General features: G+C 44.4%; 1 protein-coding gene across 1 annotated transcript; it reads left to right on the top strand.

Moving 5' to 3' along the window:
* Positions 1 to 17,856, top strand: LOC308347263 (phytanoyl-CoA dioxygenase, peroxisomal-like). Its single transcript, XM_080810495.1, has 9 exons — positions 1 to 407; positions 1,916 to 1,974; positions 3,737 to 3,847; positions 4,479 to 4,647; positions 8,129 to 8,210; positions 9,607 to 9,788; positions 12,138 to 12,287; positions 15,169 to 15,303; positions 17,542 to 17,856. The coding sequence occupies exons 1-9, from the start codon at positions 333 to 335 to the stop codon at positions 17,593 to 17,595; spliced, it is 1,017 nt and encodes a 338-aa protein (XP_080666621.1). The 5' UTR covers positions 1 to 332; the 3' UTR covers positions 17,596 to 17,856.
* The last annotated feature ends 4,695 nt before the right edge of the window (positions 17,857 to 22,551 follow it).

Genomic DNA, 22,551 nt, shown 5'->3' with positions numbered 1-22,551 from the left:
AGACACGTGGGACAAACTAGACTGAGAGTTTGGGAATGTGGGTCATGTTTTGGCTCACTTCTCATTGGGCGACCTACCCTGTTGCTGAGTCCTTCAAAACCAGTTTCCCTGCTTCGTGCAGGAGAATCTCTGTGATCGCGGAGGAGCTGGACGCGCGGGCAAGAAGTCCGCTCCGGACCGTGGCCCAGTGCGTGGACCCTCGAGGCCCCGTATCTCCGCACAAGGCGGAATCCCCGGGGTTCCGAGCGCTCGTCCAGGCCCCTTCGGCTCGTCGCCCCGCCCGCCTCCACAGTGAAGACTGAGCCCCGCTGTCTCAACTCCTCGCGGGAGCCATGAACCAGTCCCACGCAGGCACCCGCCTGCGCATCGTGCTGGGACACCTCGGCCAGCGCTCGGCCGGCGTCGGCGTATCCTTTGGGCTGCGCGGGGCTCGGGCTGCAAGTGTGGTGGCCTCCAGGGCTCATGGCACAGCCGCCCAGCGGACTGTTCCCCTTCCCCCGCGCCCGCGTCCCGGCATTGGTGTCAGCTGTCCCGGGGTGGGGGGCGGGGAGGCAGGAGGGTTCCCAGCGCGGGTAGCCCCAAGCTCTCAGCCGGGGGGCCCGGCCTGCCCGCTGGGCGGCCGCGTGACAGTGCCGGCCTCGGGCTGATGTGGCGCAGCCCCAGCCTCCCGGGCCCTCCTAGGGCCTCCTAGGGCCCCTGCCTTGCCCCGGGGAGAATGGAAGTTCTTCCTGAGGGCCTGCTCTCAGCTAGTGTGGCGTTTTCTGCACTTGGCCGCGCGTGATCCGACCGCCCAGAGCCCGAGGCACGCGAAGCACAGTCCCAGTCGCTTCTAAACAGGAGCGCAGGGCTGCCTGGAGCACCCGGGGAGGGCGGACACTCAGGCAGCAGCGCACTCGCATGGATCATTATCAGTCAATGTTTTGATGTTTCTTTTCTGTGCAGTTACATAATTACAGCCATCCTGTATGGATAGCTTTTTGCACCCATTTTTTTCATGTTTACTAACATTATATAGTAAGGACATGGGACCATTCCACATCATTAAAAAACCTCTCCGAGGAAAGCAGTCACCACCCCAGAACCCACAATGGTAAGGAGAATTGTGGACTGAAATATTGCCTTCTGGCCACCACATCTTGCTAGTAGCTGACAAAGGTCATTAACTCTTTGCCTAGGAAAACAGGATTATACTGTCCCCAGTTTCATAAAGACATGACAAAAATAATATGTTTATGAGTAATGACATTCTTTCACTTCTTAAGCTAAAGAAACAATGAAAAAAATTGAGAAGAAGCTAAGTAAATTTTCTGTCGTTCTCTGGATAGAAAACGAGAAAGAATTTCTAGCTCTTTAAGATAGTTAGAATTATACTAAACTATGTGGCTCACACTTTCCCTAGAGCCTAGCCACTGTTTATTTAATAGAATTTTTTTTTTTTAAAGTAACAAGCCAAACGGTTTCTTGTATTTCAGAATGGATTCCCACTAAATTCAATTTCTCTTTGGAAGAGCACATTTCTTCTTACTGCTAAATTTGAACCTTAGAATTTTCGTTTGTTCGGCAGTTTAGTGGAAGGAATAGTATGTGGAAGAATCTAGTGGAAGCAATGAAGTAAAGAGTATGGGTTGAGTCTAGCCTGAGGCATTTTCTGCTGGATGATCTTGGACCCAGTTACTGAGCCCTGGGAGTCTCATTCTCCTGCTCTGGGCAGCAGGGATGGTGATAAAGGTCTTGGGATTTCCAGCCCCTGCTCTGGGCTCTGTGAAATGAGATGATGTAGGCAACCGTGCGTGCCTGTCCGCAACTATGTGTGTAACCCAGTCTTCCCTGACGAGAGCTAATTCTGGGCAGACTGCTGTTTCTAGAAAAGGTTGACTCCTAAATTTCATTTTATTTGCCTTAATTCACTACCTAGGTAGCTCACTCCACTTCAGGGGCTGTTTCTCCTAACAGTTTCCATCCTCCACAATTCCAGTAAGTAGATCGAATTGTCATTATTAACCATGCAATGTGTATAAAGCATTTCCTAGTGGTAATTAAGATATAAAATACATCTCATGTTGTCTGGTGAAAATTCATTACACAGGGGCACCTGGGTGGCTACTGGGTTAAGCATCCAACTCTTGATTTTGGCTCAGGTCATGATCTCATGGGTTGTGGGATCCGTCATGGGTCAGGCTCTGTGCTCAGCAGGGAATCTGCTTCAGCCTCTCCTTCTGCTGCTGCCCCTGCCCCTGCCCTCTCTCTCTCTCTCCCAATCTCTACAGAGAATAATTAAATTCTTAAAAAAATTCATTATACAAATCATGTGTTGCCAGGACAAGTTCTAACTAGAACTAGGAAAAAATTTGAAGACGACTGTAATTTTATGTGTATCTTAAAGTGCAGAAAGAGGAAAAATATCAGAGGTGTATAATCTGATTTCGTTCCAATTCAGACATGTTATACCTCATTTAAGTTAGCCTATGACTTGTGGTCCTGTTGCTATATTAGCTAGTGTCTTTGGTTTATCTTAAATTACCTTTGTAAGGGAAGACATCGATCTCCATGGAGTATTCTCATAGAGCCCCATTTCCAATCTAGAAGAATGGACTGGGCGATCTGAGTTTGTGCATATGCTATGTACTTCCTTGGATTTTGTCACTTTGATTTCTTCTGAGAGCATATGATCTAGACAATTTAAAGTATAAAATCTATTGAATTGGTCTCCTACCTGAACAACCATACATAGTCATTATCGAACGAATTTGAAAGAGAAGAAAAGGAATTAAGAAAAATCATTCACAATTCCATTACATAAAAGCAATCACTTAAAAGCTGTGCTTTTTAAAATTATTTGCATTTTTTTCAAGTACCCTTTTAAAGATCTTATTTATTTACTTGAGAGAGAGCGAGAGAGAGAGACCGCATGCATGAGAGATCAGGAGCAGGGGGAAGGGGCAGAGGGAAAAGCAGATTCACTGATAAGCGGGGAGTCCGATGTGGGACTAGATCCCGAGACCCTGGGATCGTGACCTGAGCCAAAGGCAGAGGCTCGACCAACTGAGCCACCCAGGTACCCTGTGTCTTGGTTTTACACAAATCTAAGTATATGTTATTATAGTAAGTACTGTACATGCTATTATATGTTCTTCATTTTCTTAAAAGATTTATTTATTTAAGAGAGAAAGTGCACGCATTGCAAGTTGGGGGAGAGGCTGAGGGAGAGAATCTCAAGCAGCCTCCCCACTGATCCCATAGACCATTTGGGGGCTCGATCTCAGACCTATGAGGTCACGACGTGAGCTGAAATAACCAGTCCATGTTAACTGACTGAGCCACCCAGGGACCCCAAGCTCTTCATTTCTAAGGCCTGAGTCCTATCCCATTGAGTGCTTATAATTCATTATTCTTCTATTTTTTGGTAACAGTAGTAGTTAACAATTTAGACTTAAACCTTTTAAGAAATGTTCAGATTAGGGGCCTGGCTGGCTCAGTGGGAAGAGCATGTGACTCTTGATCTCTGCTTTGTGAGTTCGAGCCCCACATTGGGTATAGAGATTACTTTAAAAAAAAAAAATAGATAAACCCTCCCCTCTAGACTTGTTTAAAAAAGAAAATTCAGCTTATTTTCTTAGAGTAAATAAAAGTAGAAATGCTGGGTGGAAGAATATGAACATTTCTCAGGCTCTTGATACATGTTGTTGGGTGATGATTTTTCAGTGACACTTATTTGTAATTCCTTTTTCTCCTTTAGGTATACTCGGGATAATAATGTTCTGAGCCTAGAACAGAGAAAGTTCTATGAAGAAAATGGGTTTCTTGTCATTAAAAATTTGGTGTCTGATGCTGATATTGAACGCTTTCGGTACAGTAACCCTTCGTTGTTTTACAAAAATAGGTTGGGTTTGCAGTGGGAATGGGAGTAAGATGAGCGTGTGTGTTCAGACAGTTTTCGGTGATTGGCTCATTGGGAAGCGGTTAGGGACGTGAGCTCTGGAGCCAGACTGGCTGGCTTTCATGTTAGCCAGACTACTTCCTGTTGTGTGTCCTGGAGCAACGCACTTTCTACTCCTCTGTTTTCACACCTGTAAAATGGGGATGAAAATCGTATCTAGGCCCTAGTGTCGTTGTGAGGACTGGATAAGGTGAAGGACACACAGATGCCTTTGAACGGGGCCTGGCCCATGGTTAGTGTGAGAGAAGTTATTTGCCATTATTACTCAGGTACACCACATCACAGACGGTTCCTCACTGTTCTGTTAGGCGAAGGAATAGGTGAGTCCCCGCAGTGAGCTCCGGCCTCTCAGTGAGGAGACAGGGGCTGCTGCGCTGGTCATTTTCTCCTCTCCGTCCTCAGAACTACTCAGCCTGACCGGGAGGTCAGTCTGGTGCAGAGACACCACCCTGCTCAATCTCGGAGACTCTTTGTACAGGACTGGCCAGACAGGTGCCTGGAGCCTGCAGTAATGACATCATCTGCCAATTTAATTTTCTAGGAAGGAGTTTGAAAGGATCTGCAAAGGGGAGGTGAAACCAGAGGGAGTGAAGATAATGAGAGATGTAACCATTCCAAAATCAGAATTTACTCCAAGTGAAAAGACGGTTTCAAAGATCCAAGATTTCCAAGAAGATGAGAAACTCTTCAGATACTGCACTCTCCCTGAGGTTCGAGAACTTTCCTGCGTTTTCTTTGCAAGTGAATAACGCACCTGCAAGCTTGCCTCTAGAATTGCTTCACTTTATCTGGCCCCTCTGTTTTGTGGCTGGTGAGCAGGGGTTCTCAAATGGGGGCGGACATTTGGCGGCGCCTGGAGCCGTGTTGGCTTGGCACATGGTGGGGAGCCTGTGCTTCTCTTGGGGTAGCGGTGGGCATGGTGGGTGGGTGAGCTGCTAATGGAGGCCAGGGATTCTACAGTGTGCAGAATAGTCCCCTCCCCCAAATGATGACTTATCCAGCTCCAAATGTCAGTAGTGGGCAGATGGAGAACCCTCTTCTGGAGTCTGGTCATTATTCTTGGTTGCGAAGGGCAGGAATTCTGCCCTAGAGACAGAGCCTCTCTCACTGTGGATGTGGGCGTATCGACAGGAGGGACATTGCACATCCTATTCACTGGACATCCATTTATTGTTTCTTTTTGTCTCATGAACTGGTCAGTAGAGGTTTAAGTTTGTGTTCAGGTTTAAACTCATTTTTTAAAAAATCCATATTCTTTAAGAGTAGTTCAGATTTATGAAGACATCCACATAGTACAGAAGGGCACAAGATGAAAAGGAAAGTCTCCCACCCTCCAGCTCCACTCACCGCCGAGCTTTCTGGTGTATTCAACTAGAAGTCTTTCATGGCTATGCAGGTGCATCTGTGAACCCCCACCTTTTGTGTCACGTGGGAACATACTGGTTGTCCACTTTGCAAGTGTAGTTTCTATACTTACAGTAGATCTTACACATCTTTATATATCACATATACATTAATCTATATCATACTTTTAATTATTGCCTAACACCACATTGCATAAATGTATCACAGTTTATGAACAGTTTATTTAGAATGGTTTTAAAGGACACATTGCAAATAGTAGATGTTAGAAATTATAACCCCAAGTGCTGTTAGAGAATTTGCCCATGGGGGCACCTGGCTGGCTCCATTGGTAGAGCAGACTACTTTTTTTTCTTTAAGATTTATGCGTTGATTTTAGAGAGAGAGGAGGGGGAGGGTCAGAGGGAGAGGGAGAGAGAAAATCTCAAGCAGACTCCCTGCTGAGCACAGAACCTGACATAGGGCTGGATCTCTGGACCCTGGAATCATGGCCTGAGCTGAAACCAAGACTCAGTTGCTTAGCCGACGGAGCCACGCAAGTGGCCCAAGCATGTGGCTCTTGATCGCTGGGTTGTGAGTTCGAACCCCAGGCTGGTTGTGGAGGTTAATTATAACTTAAAAAAAATTCTTTTAAAAATGGGACACCTGGGTGGCTTAGTTGGTTAAGCACCTGCCTTGGGCTCAGGTCAGGATCCCTGGTCCTGGGATGGAGTCCTACATCAGGCTCCTTGCTCAGTAGGGAGCCCTCTTCTCCCTCTAACTACTGCTTTCTTTCTTGCTCTCTCTGACAAATAAATAAAATCTTAAAAAGAAACCACATTTAAAATAATTTTAAAAAATAAAGAAAATTTGCCTCATAAAAAAGACTGTGTACAGGTAAGCCAGCTCTGATGTCCAGCCCCTTGGGTGGGGGACAGGAGGGGATATGACTTCCCAACCTCAAGTCCTGCTATGGAAATGGAAGTTGTGTGCATCCATCAAGGAGGAAAATCTTAAAGTTAGAGGCGGCACAGGGTAGAGTAAGCACGACCGGGACATCCGGGTTTCCCACCCCTCTAAAATCAGAACCCTGCACTTGCTGGTTCATGCAATGATTTTTAGGAGGTGGGTCATGCTTTTAGTAGTTCGGTATTTATTTGAATGTGTATTGGGAAAAAAACCCAACACATCCTACCTATGACCTCAGGAATATTATTAATCGGGATAAGATGTAAGTTAATTTGGAAAAATTATTGGCTAACTATATTGGGCACCTCCGTAAAGTGTGATAGAAATGGTAAAATGGCTCTTGAGTGTCACTGAAGTTTAGAAAATACTGGTCAGAGGCACCTGGCTGGCTTAATTGTGGGACCATGAGACCCTTGATCTCAAGGTCCTGAGTTTGAGCCCCATGGTGGGATTAGGGATTATTTAAAAAAGAAAGAAAGAAAATACTGCCTATGGAAATTGCAAAAGTTGACACGCTTTATAAACAAATAAATAGGAGGCCTGACTTCTAGGATTTTGGTTTCATTTCAAGTTGCCAATATTCCTTCTACACAGGATCAAACAATGAGAAAGCAGTAGAATATGCTTCATTTTTTGGAGTCAGAATTGGAGATTCAGTACTATCTTTTTCATTGAATTGGCTCCGCACACTTGGGCAGTTTATTAGCTTTGGGCTTATTTGTGTGGGGTGTTCACTCTAAAGGATTATTCATCCATGGGGGCGTTACTTTTCAGGGATCGCTGTGTGGTTTAGGCGGGCTGATGCATAAAGCCCCCTGCAGGTAGTCGGCACACGCTGCCGAGTCCTTGCTGCATGTACCCCTCCGTCGGTGGGTTAGATGTAAAGAGGTAGCACCCCAGTTGCCCTTCTCTTTTCCTCTGGGCTATGCATGGCCGTTGCCCATGTTGGGGCCTCTCACGGTCCCTTCTTTTTTTCTTAAGCAGGCTCTAGGCTCAGCGTGGGGCTTGAACACACAACCCCAGCTCAAGAGTTGCATGCTCTACCTACTGAGCCAGCCAGGCGCCCCTCATGGTCCCTCCTTATGAAGAGTCCTGGTGGGGGAGGAAGAGGAAGCTGCCTGCTCGCTGGGCAACTATGGACAGCTCCAGTTGAAAGAAGGTTTATCTCTGCCCTTCCCAGTTGATATCTCAGAGAAACACATGCCTCTCTCTCTTGTTTTTTTTTTTTTTTTTAGATTTTTATTTATTTATTTATTTATTTGTTTGACAGACAGAGATCACAAGTAGGCAGAGAGGCAGGCAGAGAGAGTAAGAGAAGCAGGGTTCCCGCTGAGCAGAAAGCCCGATGCAGGCTCGATCCCAGGATCCTGGGATCATGTCCTGAACCGAAGGCAGAGGCTTTAACCCACTGAGCCACCCAGGCGCCCCCACATGCCTCTCTTGTAGAAAAAGTGGTTAGGGTTCCAACCGGCTTGGAAAAGCCTCTTTAATTCAGAGTGTTGCAGACTTGCTGTTACAACTTTTTCCTGCTTTCAAGCTTTGTTTGCAATGTTGCGAAGTACTAAGTGGTTTTTAAATATATATATATATATATATATATATATATATATATATTTGTTTGTTTGGAGGGGAGGGGCAGAGGGAGAGAATCTCTAGTCAACTCCCCACTGAACAAAGGGCCCAGTGCAGAGCTTGATCCTGTGACTATGTGATCATGACCTGAGCAGAAATCAAGAGTTGGAAGCTTCACTGACTGAGCGACCCAGGTGCTCCTACCAAATGTTGAATGATGGCATCTTCCCTCTTGTACTGATAATTGTACTTTGTGCCACTTTTGTGCATTGGATTTCTTGTCAAACTTTTTTTCTTCTTTTACCTTAGATTCTGAAATATGTGGAGTGCTTCACTGGACCTGATATTGTGGCCCTGAATACAATGCTGATAAACAAACCTCCAGATTCTGGTAAAGGGCTCTTATTTGTTATGGAGAAGCCCCCCACTCCAAAAAAAAAAAAAAAAAAAAAAAGAAAGGCAAAGAGAGTTTAAGGTGTTCTAACTCTAGCTGTGTGTGTAACTGCTAAATTTGGATAACTAAATATATATGTCCTTTTATTTGTCTTAAAAACAATAGTGAGGTAGAAGAGCGATTTCCGATGTTAACAATAATTAGGGTTATTGTTGGATTTCCGGATGACTGACTGGCTTGCTGCTCAAAAGTTTGGTTTTAGAAACATGACTGCTCATATACCATAGGCTCCTATTATTATAATGATCATCCCTAAGCTTTGTTAACTATTCTCACCAATGATGGTGTGAATTCCGTTTTCCTGATTGAAGATATTATTATTATCAAAATTAAAGTTTTTGTATAAATCACATACATCACTTGACTTAAAATGTCTTGTGCTTGCTAAAATGTAGCTCCTAAGATCTCACTCCCAGGGAAACTGATTTGGAAGCTAAAACCCAGGAATCTGCACCAAAAAAATTGTTTTTAAGTAGGCTACATGCCCAGCGTGGAGCCCAACACAGGACTTGAACTTATAACCCTGAGATCAAGACCTGAGCTGAAATCAAGAGATGCTTAACTGACTGAGCTACCCAGGCACCCCCAAGAATCTACATTTTTAAAGCCAACCTCAGCTCTTGGTCCATGCTGAGAAATTCTACTCTACTAGCAGTAATAAATTGGTCCTTCAGAATTCTTTATTGTTTTCCACATTTTCCTGGAGAAAAAGAGGCCAGGAGAGCTTTATGTGACTAGCCTGTAGTGTAGCACCACGAAATCTCTCCTACCCTGGATGTCTTGCTTAGAGACCTCGTGGTTGGGCATAGGGGGACAGTACCAAGTTCAGAGTGCAAAACAGGGAACCACGAAAATGTGGTTCTGTGATCTCTGATTCTACACGGTGACAAGTGCTCTTAGTTCTGCAAAGAACTTCTTGGAAGCCTTTTATTAATTTATTTCCTGGGTAGTGTTCGTATCAGCCGCTTAGAGGGCTAACAGGGAACTTCAAATTTGGTTACTCTCTTCAGTTGACCAAACTTTTCTTTGAGTACTACACTCTGTGCCCAAACCAGAGGTACAAAGGATTAAAGCACAACAGAGATCGTAACTGTTATGAGTTGCTAGAGAATGGTGTGAATCCCCGGCTGTGAGAAACCCAGAACAAAAGCGTGGGATCTGGAGTCACCCTGTCGATTTGATATTCCAATTTGGTGCTTCTCTCTCCGGGCTGATTGTCTGTAGTGTGGTTTCGCTTCTTTGTGTTTTGGAGGGATAGTCATTGATCTGGTTTTCAGGCAGAGGAGATGAATTCTGAGGTGCAAGTGTGCTTCAACAGCAGGTTCTGTTTCAGGCAAGAAGACGTCCCGCCACCCCTTGCATCAGGATCTGCAGTATTTCCCCATCAGACCCAGCAATAACATAGTTGCTGCTTGGACAGCCATGGAGCACATCGACCGGAACAATGGCTGCCTGTGTGTGCTCCCAGGCACTCACAAAGGCGACCTGAAGCCACACGCTTATCCCAAGTGGGAGGTATAAATCCCTTCTTTCTTTCCTTTTCTTTTTCCTTCCTTCCTTCTTTCCTTCCTTCCTTCTATCTTCCTTCCTTCCCTCCCTTCCTTCCTCCCTCCCTTTCCTTTTTAGGATTTTATTTATTTATTTATTTGAGTCAAACACAGAGAGAGGCAGGGATAAAGGGAGACAGCTCATGATACTTGCTCGTGATACTTGTGAGAGGTGGCGTGGGCCGAGAGAGGCAGCGGGGGAGGAACACGGACATGTAGACTCTGGTGAGCACGAGCTCAACATGCAGCTTGATTTTGTGACCCTGAGATCATAACCTGATCCCAAAATCCAGAGTCTGACACCCGACTCCCTGAGCCACCGAGGTGCCCCTAGAAGAGAAATCTTAACCGGAATATTGATTGTTTTGATTTTATTTTTATTCATTTATTTATTTTAAACGATTTTATTTATTTATTTGATAGAGAGAGAGAGGTCACAAGTAGGCAGAGACGCAAGCAGAGAGAGAGGGGCAAGCAGGCTCCCCACTGAGCACAGAGCCCAATGCAGGGCTTGATCCCAGGGCCCTGAGACCATGACCTGAGCCGAAGGCAGAGGCTTAAACCCCTGAGCGCCCCAGGCGCCCTAATGTTTTAATTTTAGATCAGATTCCACACAGAACTTTAACAATGAGATGGCATTTCCTTTCTTAGCAAAACATTGTTTTATGTTTTGCAACCAGGATCAGGGAAAATTCAAAGATGTCATGTGGAATAATCATTTTTCTTTCAACACATTTTGGAAAGCTGACCAGTGTGGGGAACTCTGGTAGGCAGTGTATAGGATCTAAAATCATCCAGCTTCATTGCAGAGGTCAGACATAAACACCCACAAGACCAGATTCATGTATCAGCTGCCAAGTAATTCTAACCCACTGACCGCTAGGTCTCAGGATAAAGACGAGGGAGGAATCATCTCCTTCCTGCTAGAGAGATCATCGAAGGCTCTGGGGAAGGATGAGTAGTATTCCATTGCCTGCCTGTTGCATGGTCTATTGATTGAACTATTGAATGGTTTTGAGCCCACGAACGGTGAGATCAAATCAGCTCTTCAAGAATGATAATCTGGAGCTCTAGAGGAGGAGGTACTGGAGGTGAGGAGTCCAGAGGCAGAGAAACCAGAGAGGAGACGATGAGTGTTGTAGGCCTCAGACAATAAAGTCTGAAAACCCCAGAAGAGCACGTGTTGTTCAGGTGGGAAGAATGCATGTGGGTTTTTTGTAGGAAGTAAAGAATCTGGCTTTCAGGACTTCTGTCTCAATTAGTTAGAATTCTTACACTGAGGACTAGTGCCAAGTGAAAATCTTTTGAGTCTGGATTCTGATATAAAATCTGAAATGGTGAGATTCATAAACTGTTGAGGTGAATGGGAAAACTGAGCTGAGGTTTAGGGAAAGTTTGTTGCAGGCAACAGACTGGGCTGTGGCTGATTTAAGCCAAAGAGAGTGTCTTGGAGGGTCATAGGCACACCCTGAGTCCATGGATAGGCTGGCTGGCTCTGTTAAGCAGGAAAGTGGGAGTGTGACAGAGGGAAGTCAGGATGGGGCACCTGGTGGAGCTGGTTGAACTGGACCATGACCAATGCCTTTGATCGATCCTCTGTTCAGATACGAAGTGATGACAGTGGGAGCATAGGTTACATATCCACCTAGCCAGGAGAGAAGTACACTGGATGAAAGAGCCCAACACAGTCCAGCAGGAACGAATCCTTCCCCCAGAAGAATGTGGGACAGTCTTATGAAGGGGACTGGGATACTGTGCTCTCCCCATAACCATTACTTAAAACAATGACTGACATTGGAAGTAGTTCTAAAAAAGCACAGTGTTGTAATTTACTGTTCTTGCTTTACTCTGGTTGTGACATGAGTGCTTTCTGAGCTCAGGAAACTTGAACATTTTCTCTCTTCTAGCTTAAGAAAACAGTTTGCTTCCCAGAGGTACTCCTGAATTGGAAGAATGATTTAGGCAAAGTTACGGGGGAGAAGAATATCATGTTGGGAAAGTGTGATTACAGATTCATGCTGGAAAGGGGATCTCCCACGTTAAGTGCAAAATGCAAAGTTGGTCTAGATCTTCATTTATAATTCAGTAATGAAGGATAAGTGGAAATTTCAGATTCTTCATTTGGTCCCCCCAACCCATGATTTTTACAACCAGATGTCTGAGAAGTTTTTGTGTATTTACAGTTGCTTTTAAGAATCTTTTTATGTCTTTCTCTTGACAGAACTTAGGAAACCTTTGCTTTTCTTAATGAGTCATTGATAAAATTCTTAATCATTGGGTTCCTCAAATAGAGTCTTGGTTCTCTTACGTGTTCTAGGGAGGAGTTAACATGATGTTCTACGGGATTCAGGACTATGATGAAAACTGCCCCCGAGTGCATCTTGTGATGGAGAAGGGAGACACTGTTTTCTTTCATCCTTTGCTCATCCATGGATCTGGTTGGAACAGAACTCAAGGATACCGGAAGGTATGCATTCACATCACTGTACTTTCCAAGGAGGAATACATTAGAAACAAAAATGTCAAGATATGTGAAACTTTATGAGATTTCTGACATTGAACTAAACTGGCATTTAGTCTGGTCTACTTACCAGGAAATCTATGTGCTACCTCATGCTTTTTTGCTCATATCAGTAAGAAGCCAGGTGAGCTCAGGATCCTAATCGTGCTGATAATGAATTATGAACATTCATAGAATTGCTTCAGAGGAAGGACGTACTTGGGAGCCAGAAACAATGGGTGACATATAAAAATCATAAAATCTGGAATGTATATAGCTCATAGTAACACAAAAGGGGAAAGTTTATAAATCTTTGTTATTTGGAAAACCATTATCAATTCTAAGCAAATATTCTGAATTGGCTGCCCAGACCTCAGATTTTGCAGGCAGCCATATTGTTCATCCCTGAGTCCCAGAATTTGTTTTTAGCTTCAGAATGTTTTAAACACCTAATGATTTAAAACGGACAGAATTTCTCATAGTCCCAGATTTCTCGCTTCTCAAAAATTCGACAGATCTGACAGTACTGTGGACTTCCATTTCCCCATATAACATGGCTCTCCATACTATATTGGGGGGGGTTTGTGGGGGCTGAGTGAAACCTTCCAGTTTTTCACACTAACTACCGCTGTCTCCCTGAGGTCAAGGGTTAGTTTCCAGGTTTCATCTTTTATTCATTCATATTTCTATCAGGTTGACAGGGCCATGATGAAGGTGAGGCATGAAGACACTCTTCTGGATCAAAATTTAATGAGGCTGGGGGAAAGGTGCAAAAAAAAAAAAAACCCTCAGCATTCAAGTTAAATGAAATTTTAGGGCAGTATTTAGAAAATCAAAATTAATGGAAAAAATATCCACGACATAAGGTGGTATCTCTGAATCCTCCAGAACCTTACACCAGTTAGAATGGCAAAAATCGACAAGGCAAGAAGCAACAAAGGTTGGAGGAGTTGTGCAGAAAGGGGAACACGCTTACACTGTTGGTGGGAATGCAAATGGGTGCAACCACTTTGGAAAACAGTGTGGAGGTTCCTCAAAAAATTAAAAATAGAGCTCCCCTATGACTCAGCAATTGCACCACTGGGTATTTACCCCAAAGATACAGATGTTGTGAAAAGAAGGGCCACATGCACCCCAATGTTCATAGCAGCAATGTCCACAATTGCCAAAATGTGGAAAGGGCCAAGATGGCCTTCAACGGATGAATAGATAAAGAAGATGGGGTCCATATACACAATGGAATATTACTCAGCCATCAGAAAGGATGAATACCCACCATTTGCATCAACATGGATGGGACTGGAGGAGATTATGCTGAGTGAAATAAGTCAAACAGAGAAAGTCAATTATCATATGGTTTCACTTATTTATGGAACATAAGAAATAGCATGGAGATATTAGGAGAAGGAGGGGAAAAATGAAGGGAGAGAAATCAGAGAAGGAGATGAACCATGAGAGACGAGGGGCTCCAGGAAACAAACTGAGGGTTTTAGAAGGGCAGGGGGTGGGATGGGGGGATTGGGTGAGCCTGGTGAGGGATATTAAGGAGGGCACAGATTGCCTGGAGCACTGGGTGTTATACGCAAACAATGAATCATGAAACACTACATCAAATACTAATGATGTACTCTATGGTGACTAACATAACAATAAAAAAAAAAAGAAAAGAAAAGAAAAAATATCCATGATGGGCACAATGCCAGGGTTGTAAATAAAGACTAGATCGGACTCTCCACCAGCATCGCCCTCAGAAGTGTGCAAGCAGGGGTTATAACCACAGGGACATAAATAATATGAGTGTTCCTGAGTTTCACTAATGTGGGCCTTTCTTAAAATAAGATTTTATTTATTTATGGCAGAGAGAGATAGCAAGAGAGGGAACACAAGCAAGGGGGGAGCTGGAGAGGGAGAAGCAGGCTCCCCCCTGAGCAGGGAGCCCGATATGGGGCTCAATCCCAGGACCCTGGGATCACGACCCGAGCTGAAGGCAGACACTTAACCAACTATGAACCCTTAAAAAAAAATACAAAAACACATGTATATGGGTGTGCCCTTTTCCTCTTTGGCCTCAGGTGTCACTCCTCCTTGGCATGGTAGGGGGGCTACTGTGGGAAATGGAGTTTGTGACTCCACGGCATAGAAATTCGATGTTCTGGGCAAAGCAGGCTGTCCCTTCAGTAGGCAGTCACCTCAAGAGAACTAACTTGAAACTAGGAAAGTGAGTTTTAAGTTTCGATTAGCTTGTCAGTTTTTCAAGAACGAGGAGAACTAAGTAACCTCCATCTTACCTTCAGACAGAAACAAGATGGGGATGGTATGTGAATGCTATTGGACTCAAAGTGTCCATTTTATTTCAAAGGGGGTAGTGTGTATATTATTGTCCTTTGCCAGGTATTTTTGTGGGTTGTTGTTTGTTTGTTTTCATGATCCGTAGCCATTGAAATGACAACCCACCACACACTCAACTGAGTAACTAACTTCCCTGACTAAGAAAATGATGAAGAACCCTGGAACACATTCCTGTTTAGGACTTGAGGACATCCACACACCAGAAAAATCACAGGTTGAAAAGTTAAAGTCCTCTTACTCATGTCATTATGTTCCCTGCCCCCTTTAAAAACAAGTATCGCAGGGAGCTAAAAACCTCTTGTATTTCTCAGTCAGACTTAAACTGTACCTGGGGAAAAAGAGATACTGAACCCTGAAGAGACTAATACAGGACAGCATGGAACATTCTAGAAATCAAACGCTGAGTGAAATAGCTGACTTCCTAAAAGAAGTCTCCCTGTTCGGTCTGGTGTTAATGGAATGGGTTTTTTCCCAGTATTAACCCTGTCACTCTGCACAGGCAATTTCCTGCCATTTCGCCAGTGGGGACTGCCACTACATTGATGTGAAAGGCACCAGTCAAGAACTCACTGAGAGGGATTTTTCACGGATAGGAAAAAAATTATACAGAATTCCAGATGACGCCAGGCTGCAGGTATGTTTTTCTGAGATGCTAGGTTAAGACTTTTTTGTCTTGTTTTCTTCAGATGCTTAACAACTGTCATACCTGTTGTAATTTAGAAGGATAACGTGCTTTGTTTAGAGCGCCTTGCAGAAGCACCGCTGAGACCCACTAAGAATGACAGTGAATTTCAGCTTGTACGCGCTTCCCCAGCGGGGGCATCTGAGCACCCCGTGCTTTTTGATGTCTTTGGCCACGCTGTGGTAGGCAGGCTATTCTGTTCCAGGATGGACAGGTGGAAACAGAAAACAGATCTGGAGGAGAGCAAGTGAAGGACAAGGCTACCTTCTGAACGCACAGGAGGAAAGTTAGAGGCTTGAGCCCTCAACCATAGGCTTCCTTTATTTATAGAGCATTTATTTACATATCTGCGAATCCAAGGAGACTCCCGAAAGCCATACCTAAGCAGGTTTTGTTTGGGTCAGTTGGCATCTGGAGTTTCATGGAGCAGACTTCAGAAACCACTGATGCTTATCAGTGGGGATAGAGACATTATTTCGTACCTTTCTACTTAATACACATCGCTTGTAAATTCCTTGTAACTAGAACACTCAAAGCTGATGGTGGTCACCAGACAATCTGTAGTCAAAGCAAAAATAAACATATTTACTTTGTAAATGAAGTCCATTTTAGCCGCTGAACCAAGAAGCTGATCCTATGATTTAATTTGCATTAATCATAAATGCATGCATTTCCTATGGGGGAGACCCCCAAGGAGACCGAGTGTCATGATAACTCTGGGCCTTCCAGGACTCTGAAGAGTACCATAGAGCAGCGCTAAGCTACTGTGCCAGTAGGAGTCATCTTCTGAAACGCCTTCCCAGCTTAAGAATCTGACTTCTCCCTTGCCCCTTCTCCCTTTATAGCATCTATGACTCTATCCCATATCTGCAAAGGCTCTCATTTCACACTGTAGATGGTAGACCATCTTGTCCTTCTCCCTTGGTCCAGTGCTTAAAATGCATCATATTTTGTCAAGTGGGGATTCCGTGCAACACTCTGAATTTTAAAGCAGAAAAAAAATGCATATATTATGTTTGTGGTTTGTCAGGTTGTGGTAAGTGATTGCCTTCCCTATTTATTTCATTTACTTGAGAGAGAGACAGAGAGACAGAGAGCAGGAAGGGCGGCGGGCAAAGGGAGAGGGAGAAACAGAATCCCTGCTGAGTGGGGAGCTTAATGAGGGGCTGGATCCCAGAACCTTGAGATCATGACCTGAGCCAAAGACCGATGCTTAACGGACTGAGCCACCCTAGTGCCTCGCCTGTATTTATTTGAAAGTGTTAGTCTTGCGGATATAGTTCCTCAGCTTTACTTAGAATAATGATATTAATTTCTGCTACATAGTTCTTTGTGAGTTATGAGAGCTCTTTCAGATCTCTAGTCTTACTTTCCTCACTAAATCCCAGTGCGTCAGTCATTCTCACTTTTCTTTTTTCAAGATCTCTTTATTTATTTGAGAGAGAGAGAGAGAGTGCACACAATCGGTGGGGGGAGAGGAGGGAAGGGGAGGGAATCTCCAGCAAACTCCTCACTGAGTGAGGAGCCTGAGACAGGGCTCGAACCCAGCACCCTGAGATCATGACCTGAGTCGGACACTTAACTGACTGAGCCACCCAGGAACTCCTCACTCCTCGCTCTTAGGGAGAAAGTGAAAAGTCCACGAGGTTGGCCTGAGTGATGTAAGTGACAGAGCTACATTTTGGAGTCAGGTCCAATTCCAGAAGCATTTTTTCCACCTGACCTAGCTGTTGGCTCAAAAATAAACAAGAAACAAAAAAGTCTGAATTGTTTTATTAAGAACAAAGGAAAAAAAAAAACCCAAATCAAGCCATAACTCCTGACATCGTTTGCACTTAGGAGCAGATCACTGTAAATGGGGCAGTGTCTAAAGGAACACAGAACAAGGGGCAGTGTGGACTGTTGTGACCAAACACTGTGCTCAGCCGGTTGAAGACACCTGTGGTCAACAGCAGCGCCAGATAACTCAGGCTGACCTTCTGGGGACTTGCTCTCTTAGTTTGGTCAACACTATTCTAGATGTGGGCAAGTACATTATTTGGAGTCTTAGAATATGGTTGTTTTACCAGTTGATGGGAGTACTGTGCAGTTTTTCCATTTAACTGTTGGTAGATGCTAGAAATCTACTTCATCTCATGCTGAACAGATCCCTGTGTTCCATCAACTGACTGTGTTTGGTTTTATTTCCAGGATCTGTTTCGATTTAAAGTGCGGCTGGTGAAAGGAAAGAGGATCAACCTATGAGGTAGCCGTTTGCTTGAGCTCTTAGAGAGAAAACAGAACAAATCAAGGTGCCTGGGGAAAATGTTTTCTTAACAAGCTATCCTCATCTTTTCTGTCGCTTGTTCTCCAAATCATGACACGAGGATAAGATACTTGCTGGTATGTGGTTAGTTCTGCGTGCAGAGCTGTTGCTTTCATGGAGGAAGATATGGAACAGTGGTCAGTTCCTGTCTTCAGGAAAACTGAGGGTTGCGGCTAATAAATGTGCTTCATGTCTAATTTAAGTGTGTTGAATCAGTTTCTTTCATTCAGTCAGCTCTTTGCCCAAGCAGAAAGGTATCCTTTGAGACTCAGGGTACGTGGACTCTGGCATCCCTCTTCTGGAAAACCCACCACCCCCTGGCTTCCTGGCATGAGAGACTTCTCAGATCTAGAGCACCATCTAACACAGGCACGTGTGATGAAGGGCACTGTGGAGTAGAAATAAGGGGGGATGCTTGTGCTCTGACACAGGATTCCTTGCATGACTTCTCCAACCCAGGCAGCCTCCTTAAAAAAAAAAAAAAAGACCGGATCTTTCCAAGCTGTTTTTCTCTGTTCCTGAAGAAGGAAGACTAAGGTGGCTTCATCAGCTACTTTTTATTGGGTAAGGCAGCTGAAAACCCTCAGCATTTATGAACGACACCTAAACTCTTTCAAACTACAGGGACAATTTTAGATAGTTTAGGTTTCTAATGGGCACGAACTGGGAGAATTTATTTTATTTTGAAGATTTTATTTATTGTTTTTAAGAGAGACCTACACACACACACACACACACACACACACACACACACACAAGAGCAGTGGTGGAGAGGGGTGGAGCGAGAGGCAGACAGCCCCATGAGCAGGAAGCCCGACAAGGGGCTCAGTCCCAGGAACCTGTGATCAAGACCTGAGCCCAAGGCACAGGCTTAATCCACTGAGCCACCTTGGGGCCTCATGGAGGGGGGTTTTATTTTATCCAGTGCCAGATTTGTACACGAGTTGGGGCAGCAAAGAGACATAGTCTTGATTTTTAAAAATAACAAGTTGCTAAGAAATAACAAGAGTCCCTTTCTTGTTACTCTGCTAAGCACGGGTATTCCTAAATCGAGCTTCACTGTTTTTGTCAGTTCCTTTGTGAGGGCAGCCTATTTAAGTTTAGGCCCAGCTGGAAACTGAAGAAGGCAAGACTGTCCCTCACACGGCTTAAGGAAACCGGATTACGGAGTCATTGGACATAAAATGTACATGAGGAAAGCCTGTGTAAACAGCATGGAGGGAGCCCTGTTCCACCAAAAAGCCTTTTGAAACCAATTTCAAATGTAAAATAAATTAGAAAAAATAAACTTCAATAGGAAAACCAGATAGCACAATTTGTTACTTCCCTTATGCATTTTGGAGCGCATGCCAATGAGTCAATCAGGAAACAAGGCATCGCCCATTTTATCTGTGTCCCTCTGGTCCGTTCCTTCATCTCACAAAGACCCAACCATCCGTTCCGGGTAATAGGACTAGGTGTGGAACAAAGACAGCACCGGGATGAGTTAGGACGGATCCTTTGGTCTGTGTGGACCCACCTGGAAAAGGTGGGAGCGAAGGTCAGCAGCAAAACGAAGAGCTGGAAGGGGGCTATCAGGGCATCTCGGCAGAATGAGGACCAGCTGGTCTCACGGTGGGTGTACAGGGGATTTACCCTGGGGGAGTGTTTTCTTTGCCCAGACACTAACCTCAAAGGACTGTAGGAGGTACTCAAAGTGCACACCAAAGCAAACAGAAAGGATCCCCTTCTACCAAAGCGAATAGGAAGGATCCTCTTCTGTTTGTGAACACACAAATAAAGGGAAAGATACTTTTGCTCGTGGATGAGAAGAATTAATACTGTTAAAATGTCCACACTACCCAAAGTCATCTACGGATTCAGTGCAATACTTACCCAAATTCCAATGGCATATTTCACAGAGTAGAAGAAATCATTCTAAAATTTGTACGGAATCACAAAAGATCCCCAAACCACCAGAGCCATCTTAAGGAGAAAAAGGAAAGGTATCACCCTCCCTGATTTCAAACTACATCACAAAGCTATAGTCAAAGAGTATGTTACTGCTACTAACACAGACATACACATGAATGGAACAGATTGAGAGCCTAGAAAAGACCCACACATACATGAACAATCCATCTATGATGACAAAGGAACCAAGAACATAGAATGGAAAAAAGACAGTTTCTTCAACAACTGGTGCTGGGAAAACTGGAGAGCCGCATGCAAAAGAGCGAAACTGGAACGCTGTCTTACACCACACACAAAAATTAACTCAAAATGAATCAAGACATGAATGTAAGACCTGAAACCATAAAATTCCTAGGAGAAAACCAAGGCAGTAAACTCCTTGACATGTGCTTTAGTGACATCTTTGTGGGTATGACTCCAAAGGCAAGGGAAACAAAAGCAAAAACAAACAAATGGGACTCCATCAAACCAAAAAGCTTCTGCCCAGCAAAGAAAACCATCAACCATCAACAAGAGAAGGCAACGTAGGGGCGCCTGGGTGGCTCAGTGGTTTAAAGCCTCTGCCTTTGGCTCGGGTCATGGTCTCAGGGTCCTGGGATTGAGCCCTACGTCAGGCTCTCTGCTCAGCAGGGAACCTGCTCCCCCCACCCCCCCGCCTGCCTCTCTGCCTACTTGTGATCTCTGTCTGTCAAATAAATCAATAAAATCTAAAAAAAAAAAAAAAAAAACCAAAAACCACAAAATCAGATATATCTATAAAGGATTTCTCAAGTATTAATATGAGAGTGTTAACCAGGACATTAAAAAGTTACCAATAAAGGGGCACCCCGGTGGCTCTGTTGGTTGGCCATCTGACTCTTGGTTTCCATTTAGCTTGTAACCTCAGGGTCATGGGATCAAGTCCCACAGAGGGCTCAGCACATAGCAGGAAGTCTATTTGGATTCTCTCCTTCTCCCCTCCCCCACTCCCCTGCACAGGTGCATGAGAGTCTCTCTCTAGTAAGTGAATAAATCTTAAAAAAATTTAAAAGTAAAATTAAATAGCCATCATCCACGTTAGCGAGTCAAATCAATCTGGCAAATCCACTTACAGGAAGTTTGTGGGGTGCTTAAAATCCAGAAGACATTTATTTCTGTTTCCCAATTTTTTATTTTGAGCAAGTTTAAGCAAAAACTAACAAAATAGTACAACAGACACCTCTAGAAATGTTAAGTTGCTGATATCCTACCACACCTGCGTATGTAGAACATATGCACACAGACACACACACACGGGCATAGGCATAAACATTCCTTTGTTATTTAGGTAGAGTCACTGTCATAAGTAAACCTCAGGCATTGTGACACTGTCACGTGGCGGGTGGGGGGCATCCCCAGACGATCAGAGGATTTCAGGTGATCAGAGTGCCGTGAATCTAGCCACAGCATTTCCACGGCAGATTTTATAGTATGCGAGAGCTCCCGGATATAAAATCACTGAGGTAAGGAGGGCCCAGGTGGCTCAGTGGGTTAAAGCCTCTGCCTTTGGCTCAGGTCATGATGGTTAAGCATCTACCTTCAGCTCAGGGCTTGATCCCAGTGTCTTGGGATCCAGTCCCTCGTCAGGCTCCTTGTTCCAACTCTATATGAGTGGAGAAAAATACATGGGGTTTTAACACAAGTTTTCTCCTGGAGAGCAGGATCATGAGTGAATTTTAGTTTTGAAAAATTCTTTCTCTAGTTTCAATTTTTCTACAATGCATATGCACTACATTTGATCACAAAACTTCAGACCTTAAATATATATATATATATATATTTAAAAATACATATATTTTCAAGTTTTATTTATTCATTTGAGAGTGAGTGAGAGAAAATACAAGCGGGTGGAGGGGAAGAGGCAGGGGGAGAAGCCGACTCCCCACTGGGACCCCAGGATCAGGACCTGAGCAGAAGGCAGATGCTTAACTGACTGAGCCACCCAGACGCCCCCAACCATGTGTACATATATATGAAAATTACAAATGCCGAGCTGGAATATACACGAGGGGCCATGGAAGGCTGAATGTTCCAGCAGGACTGACAGGCCTCTTCATTCTTGGGCAATTAATGTGGCATCAGGACCGGTAGCCTTGCTTACCCCCAGCAGAGTCTCCCGGTGCCTGTCTCCCTCCCCTCTGGCCGCACACACGCCCCGGGGAGAAGGTCCACCTGCAGCTTGCCTGCCCTTGCGAGAGTCTTACTGTCTTCCTCCCCAGCTAGGTCGTGAACGCTCTGCTCACAGGAAGGGCTGCTGTCCACTCTTTTCCCCTACTTTGCAGACACCCCTGCACAAGGGAGGTGCTCAAGGAGTGTGCGGAGGTTTGCGGGTTGATTTTTCTTCACTTCATGCCAGGTAATTTACCCCAGGCCTCTTGACATTTCTCAACCCGAACAACTCTGTAAGGGGCAATTTTATCCTTTCATCTTCTGCTGGACTGATACGTATGTATCTTTGAGGTTCGAGTTCATGCTGAAAGATCACAAATCTGGGCAGCGCACAGCCTGTCAGTCCCTCAGACTACTTTTAATTATGGCTGATACCGGAAGCAGGCTCGGAGAAAATACAGTCGCATCTCTTGGTGTGGAAATGATTTATGGAAAGCTTGTCTTATACCCACAACACACAGCTAAATTATATTCGTGCTCCTAGAATTAGATTTATCCTGTTTTTCTTATTTTCATGTGAGAAGACCATGATCTTTATGGGACAGATTCTGAAATTGTAATTCAGGTCTAAAGGAATGGGAATGAGTGGAGTGTGTGCCTGGGTACATGTGTGTTTGTGTGGTTTTTTTTCTTCCTTTCCTCCGGTTTTTTTGTTTCTTTCCTCCCTCTCTCAGTTTCGTCATAAAATACGAGAGATCAGCGGTGCCCAGCAGAAAGGGAGTGGGGATAGTCAGATGTTGTCACCTGGAGAGATT

The sequence above is a fragment of the Martes martes genome, assembly GCF_963455335.1.
Source record: "Martes martes genome assembly, chromosome: 8".
Taxonomy (NCBI): domain Eukaryota; kingdom Metazoa; phylum Chordata; class Mammalia; order Carnivora; family Mustelidae; genus Martes; species Martes martes.
This window is presented reverse-complemented; position numbering and strand designations above follow the sequence as displayed.

What these genes read in the sequence shown, in the direction of transcription:
- LOC308347263 (XM_080810495.1), top strand. Translation starts at nt 333, where the DNA reads ATGAACCAGTCCCACGCAGGCACCCGCCTGCGCATCGTGCTGGGACAC. An exon ending in TTCCATCCTCCACAATTCCA is followed by an intron (nt 1,975 to 3,736) that starts GTAAGTAGATCG and finishes TTTCTCCTTTAG; the next exon opens with GTATACTCGGGATAATAATG. An exon ending in GATACTGCACTCTCCCTGAG is followed by an intron (nt 4,648 to 8,128) that starts GTTCGAGAACTT and finishes CTTTTACCTTAG; the next exon opens with ATTCTGAAATATGTGGAGTG.